At 33.5% G+C, this 6,222-nt stretch overlaps 1 protein-coding gene across 1 annotated transcript; it reads right to left on the bottom strand.

Moving 5' to 3' along the window:
- Window positions 1-1,635, bottom strand: LOC145013265 (uncharacterized). Its single transcript, XM_078972069.1, has 2 exons — window positions 1,112-1,635; window positions 1-810 (listed from the first exon to the last, which is right to left on the bottom strand). Exons 1-2 carry the CDS (start codon window positions 1,516-1,518, stop codon window positions 216-218), a joined length of 1,002 nt encoding a protein of 333 aa, XP_078828195.1. The 5' UTR covers window positions 1,519-1,635; the 3' UTR covers window positions 1-215.
- Window positions 1,636-6,222: the final 4,587 nt, after the last annotated feature.

Consider the following 6,222-nt stretch of genomic DNA (forward strand, 5'->3'; position numbering starts at 1 on the left):
TTATGCATTGCAAATTCATGAAATATCTTTGCCATGGATTTTCACTTCTACACATCTGTCCAGTCGATCAATATTTTCATCTCTTTACACAATTCAAAACCACAAATGGGAAGACATTTAGGGGTTAGAAACCAAAATTTTGTGGGTTTGGTTCCGACTTTAGGCAAAAAAAAAAAAAAAAAAAAAGAACTATAACTAAAATTATGCTTCAACGATTACCTAATGTTCAAATCAAATTCACCCCCTTCACGCCAATCACTCTGCATACCAATATCTCCATTCTCTCGTTCTTCATCGTTCAAAAAATCCTCAGAAGGTTCTCTTTCATCTCTGTGTATATTCTCCCCCCATCCATTCATCATCTCATCATGATTAACTTCTTGATCCATTTCATGAGTAGCCCCCATTCCCAATGCATTAGCCCTAATTGGAGCCCTAGCCATCATCTCAGCTCGAGCCTGTTCTGCTTGGGCAATAACCGCCATGCGCAGACTAGCTGCGTGAGCTTCTCGCCCTCGTGTTTCCATTTCTGCCCTTGCTTCAAATAATGCTCGCCGTTCTTCCTGAAGGAGCATCTGTTCAACCAATAATCTTTCTTCTGATCTGAATTCCCCCATGGCTCGTTTTCGGGAGATGATATTGAAGGCAAGAACTTGTTTCTCAAAGGTTGCAGTGAATTCAGATACTTTGTTAGCAATGTTTTGATCCCATTGTTGTGACCGAGATAATGCTTGCCCTGTGGAATCAGAATCAAGGATTCTGTCGTCTTCCTCGGCTTCATAGTCTGCAACCACATGGTAAGGTAGCAGCCTGGAGAGAAATCAATGAGAAACATTAATAAGATATAGCTGACAAACAATTTGTAAATTAAATTTTTCGTGGATCAAATGCTCATGAATAAGATGTACAACCTGAAGATCTGATGGGTATTAATATGATCTAGGTAACTTAAGTGTTCGTCCCCAGAGATCTCAGATAAAAGGAAACTATATTCAAAAAATTAACTCGCACTTTGTGCAGAATATTTGCGTTCAGAATGGATAAAATTATGGATTATAACGAAGATGCATTCACGAAAAAGGAGCATAAGACTTATGTGTAATAAGCAGACCTCTCACAAGCGTCTTCTAAGGAAAAGAAAGGGCGTTTGAAATCGGGATGACAGACACGCCAAGCGTCCTGATATGCCATCTGCAATTCAGACTGCTGCGCAGGAGATGTATGAGGAAGACCTTGTGACCGATTGGGTTGTAAAACTGAAGCGTTAGGGTTTTGTAGGTGATTAGGGTTAGGGTTTTGTGGATGTTGCTGATTTTTTATCGGATGCAACGGTGACCGGAGATGGGAATCGATGTTAGAAGGAAAGCGAGAAATGGCCTGCTGCTGTTGTTGGATTTGTTGCAATAGAAGGAACTGTTGTTGATGATGATGATGTTGCTGCTGTTGTTGTTGTAGCAACACCTGTTTTTGCATTTGTTGTCGTTGTTGCTGCTGAGCCAACGCCATCGCCTTCTCCATTTCGTTCTCTCCGATTAAATTCCGGCGAATCTTCAGACGAAATTCTCTCCGTCTTCCTATTTGTGCTCTCCCATTTCCGAAGAACTCGGCAAAGGAGTTTTGCCTTCAATCGTTCTTTTCAAACTCATGTTATTAAATACAATAAATAGCGGTTAATGTCAATAAAAGGTAAACAACTTTCAAAAATATTCAAGAAATACCTTTTAATTGAAAAAAAAAAAAAAAAAAAAAAGACCAAGAGATAACGAATTGTTGATTTTGTTTTCCTATCCAACTTATTGAATCTGTATATAATCTTTGTGAGTTGCTACCTTTAGGTAAAAGGGTAGATAAAAAGAAAATGATTAAATTTGAATAAAAAAGACTTTCAAGAACACCATGAATACCATAATCACCATCGTCACAGTCACCGTCACATCTGTTATCTATACCTCTGCCATTGCCGCCGCCTCTGTTGTTTGTACCTCTGTCACCGCCACTACCACTACATCTACTACCGCCATCGTCACTACATCCGCCTCCGTCACCATCAGTGTCACCTTAACTACTACTTCCACCATCGTCACTGCTCCATCATCGCAGAAGCAACGATACAGGTGGTGGTGATGGTTTTTGTGAAGCCAAAAATGATTTTTTTAGTATATATATATACTAGAAAAGTTTGAGGTCCGTGCTAAGTATGACCCATGGAGGGTAATTTGAGTATTTCTTTTATCGTTATCTAAAGTATATTGTACTAATAACCAAAAAAATGAAAGTACAATGCTATAAATGGGTAGATTTCCAATGTATAATGCCTGAGGTTTCAGTAATTCTGTCTGCAACAAAAAAAGATGCAACACAACGATAACCACAAACACCCTGAATTATCAAGAAGTCTGAAGTTAAATGACATGTAGTCGATTTGAAATACAATTTACAATAAAGTCTTAAATAACGGACACAAAGAATAAGCCCAAACATGTTGACACTTTATCTATAACAAAACTATTCGTACGTACAACTAATAGAAAGAAAACCAAACCAAAAAACACACATTTTCCACAGTTGCTTGCAAGTGTTGGAGTTCACCATCTTGAGATAACATAAAATTATTATTTATTCTGATAGTTCATGTGAATAATTTCTTTACCTGTCATTCAATTATATATATATATATATATATATATATATATATATATATATATATATATATATATATCAACTTCGGAAAACAATCTTAATAAATATTGAATAACAATAATGAAATTGTACCGGCTCGAGTGTTACAAACATTATAACATAGGGTATTATCGTAATTTAGCTTTTTTATCACCTTATGAATTTTTGGTATGAAATGCACATATGTTGTTCCTGTATGTCCCTTTAAAAAAAACAAACAAAATAATATCAAACATTAGCTTTAACCTATACCTAGATTACAAAATAAAAGGCATTAAAAGTTACCAGAGCAATATTAAAGGTATTTTAGCAATAATCAATGAAAAAAACTCATCTTGACAACTAAGGTATTTTAGCCCTAATCAATGAAAAAAACTCAGCGTGACATCTAATTCATGGAAAAGAGAAGGGCTGGAATTATCAGTAAACCCAATGCCATACATGTCACTTGTTAGTCGACATTACTTGCAAAACAAGAGTTGCTTAGGATCAATTAACAAAAAAAAAATGATTAAAAAAATTAACTTTATTATACTTTTATACAAGTATAAACTACTTATTTAGTTGTTCACTCTTGTAGTGCTTTAGATGGTACTAAATTCAAGTTCACTCTTGTTTTGAAAATTCTTGATTTTTTGCCATTAACACATACAGTCCAATGTTAATAGGTTGATTTGTTGTTCTTTTATCTTTAAGTTGAAGTTCTTTCTAGTTAAGTGGTGAATTCCTTTCAGGAAAAATACACAACAATAAATTATATGCACAACAATATTAGTGTGTAAATGACAAATTGAGTTTAAATTTATAATGCTAGAATTAGTAAAGTTGTCTTACTTTGATAGTTTTATGCCTTTGGATTCAAAGGCATTAATTTTTTTAATCTTTTTTTATTCAAGGGATTTTATACTTTCATTTGGTCGAGTACACGTTTCAAATCGAGTATCCTATAAGTAAAGCATCCAAAATTCCTTCGTTTACATAAGAGAAGCTATATTTACTTACCAGTACTTATGTAGTGCACGTAGAAAATAAACATAAAAACCTCTTAATTCAAAGTCTTTTGCTATTGTTAAAAAACTCACAAGACAAACTTCCCAACATCACCATTTCTCATATCATTTGAGGACTAAGAAACAGGTGGTTTTCAATTTACTTACAAATCAAAACTCACTACAAAATCACTCAGATGAACACTCAACCTAATCTATTTCTAATCAACTAAAAATAGAAGGAAACAAATTACATCTGTAAAGAAAACCAAAACACACAGAACTCTCGAGAGAAAACTATAAACAAAGAAGATGAGAGAAAACCCTTTTTTTCTGAATCTGTTCGTCTAATCTTCTTCTTCAGTCCAGAACCAACTTCTATCTATTTATATCTTGGATAAAACCCACGAACACAAACCGATCCATACTTGACCCAGATTCAACCCGCGAGACTTCAACAGATATAAACTATATACACCTTTAATCCTTATAGAATACACACTTACACAATATACCCTTCACAACTTAATAAAATAAATATGAGATTGTAATAAAAACAAATAACATTTTCAACATCCCCCCTCAATCGAAATATTTATTTTTTAAAAATATCTATAAGACCCATTTTATTAGACAAAAATTCATGTTGTTTTACACTTAAAGATTTTGTCAATATATCTGCATTTTGTTCATCAGAACCAATTTTTTCAAGTTTTAAAACACCACTAGAAATTTTTTCTCTAACAAAATGTAGATCTATCTCAAAGTGTTTTGTCCTTTCATGAAAAACAGGATTAAGAGCCAATTTAATTGTAGAACTATTATCACAAAAAACAGAAGCAGGAATAAGATTTTTAACCTCAAGTTCAAACAAAATTTTTAAAATCCAAATTATCTCACATGTGATAGAGCCAAGAGCCCTGTATTCAGATTCAGTAGAAGACCTGGATACAGTAGACTGCTTCTTACTTTTCCAAGAAATAAGACAATTATTAAGATATACCATATAACCAGATACAGATCTTCTTGTAGCTAAACACTTAGCCCAATCTGCATCCACAAAACCTTTTAATTCCAATCCACTTGACCTGGTTAAAGCAATACCCTTTCCAGGGCTATTTTTCAAATACCTTAACAACCTAAAAGCAATATTTAGATGTAACTTTCTGGGACTATGCATATATTGACTAAGGACCTGAACTGCATATGAAATATCAGGCCTAGTAACAGTGAGATAAATAAGTTTTCCTATTAGTTTTTGAAACTCAGTTTTATTTTCCAACAACTCATTCTTCCCATCATAATTATCAGAATTTATAACAAAATTTGTTTCTAAAGGTGTGGTTACAGGCTTACACCCAAGCATACCATATTCATGCAATAATTCAAGACAATATTTTCTTTGGTTTAGACATAAACCATTGTCAAATTTAACAACCTCAATCCCTAAAAAATATTTAAGTGTTCCAAGGTCTTTGATTAAAAATTGACTACTCATGAAAGACTTTACCTTTTTTAATTCTGCTTCATCATTTCCAGTTAAAATAATATCATCAACATACACTAGCAATACAGTTATTGAACCTTCAACTTTTCTAATGAATAAAGAATAATCACTTATACTTTGTTTAAAACCAAACATAAACAAAGAAGCACAAAGCTTCTCATTCCATTTCCTAGGAGCCTGTTTCAATCCATACAATGACTTAGTAAGCTTACAAACTCTAGTATCATTACTAGAATAATAACCAGGTGGAAGTGTCATATAAACATCTTCAGTGAGATCCCCATATAAGAAAGCATTATTAACATCCAATTGATATAAAGACCAAGAATAATGAACAGAAAGAGATATGACAATACGAACTGTTACAATTTTTGCAACAGGAGAAAAAGTTTCTTCAAAATCAATCCCCTCTCTATGATTATAACCTTTAGCAACTAAATGTGCTTTATATCTATCTATTTCACCATTTGACTTATATTTAATTTTATAAACCCATTTACATCCAATTGGCTTTCTATTTTTAGGCAACTCAGTTATCTCCCATGTATTATTACGATGAAGTGCTTCCATTTCATCATTCATAGCTCTAATCCAATTTGAATCAGAAAAGGCCTCACTATGATTTTTAGGTTCAACAGTTTTATCAAAATTAGAAATAAAGCACTTAGTTTCAGAATCAAGAAACGAATAGTTAACAGACCTTTCAACACCATATTTATATTTACCTTCAACAATATAATCAGAAAACCTAACAGGCATATGAGACTCACGCCTAGACCTAGAGGCACCTATAGGCTGATCCAAAAAAGGGGTTAAGACAGACTGACTATTTTCCTCAGATATACTGGAAGAAGAAGGAACAGATGTATCAGAAAGAGGCACACTTGCCCCGCCATCAGGGTTGATAAAACTACTAGAATCAACATCATCCGAACCAATGGTTGCATCAGCACCATCCAACTGAGACTCTACTCTCAGCTCATCAAGATTAATATAATCATTTATATATTTATTATTATCAAAATCATCATAGGAAAAAAGATCACT

Source organism: Lactuca saligna, chromosome 8 (genome assembly GCF_052625555.1).
Source record: "Lactuca saligna cultivar CGN05327 chromosome 8, ASM5262555v1, whole genome shotgun sequence".
In the NCBI taxonomy this organism is placed as follows: Eukaryota; Viridiplantae; Streptophyta; class Magnoliopsida; order Asterales; family Asteraceae; genus Lactuca; species Lactuca saligna.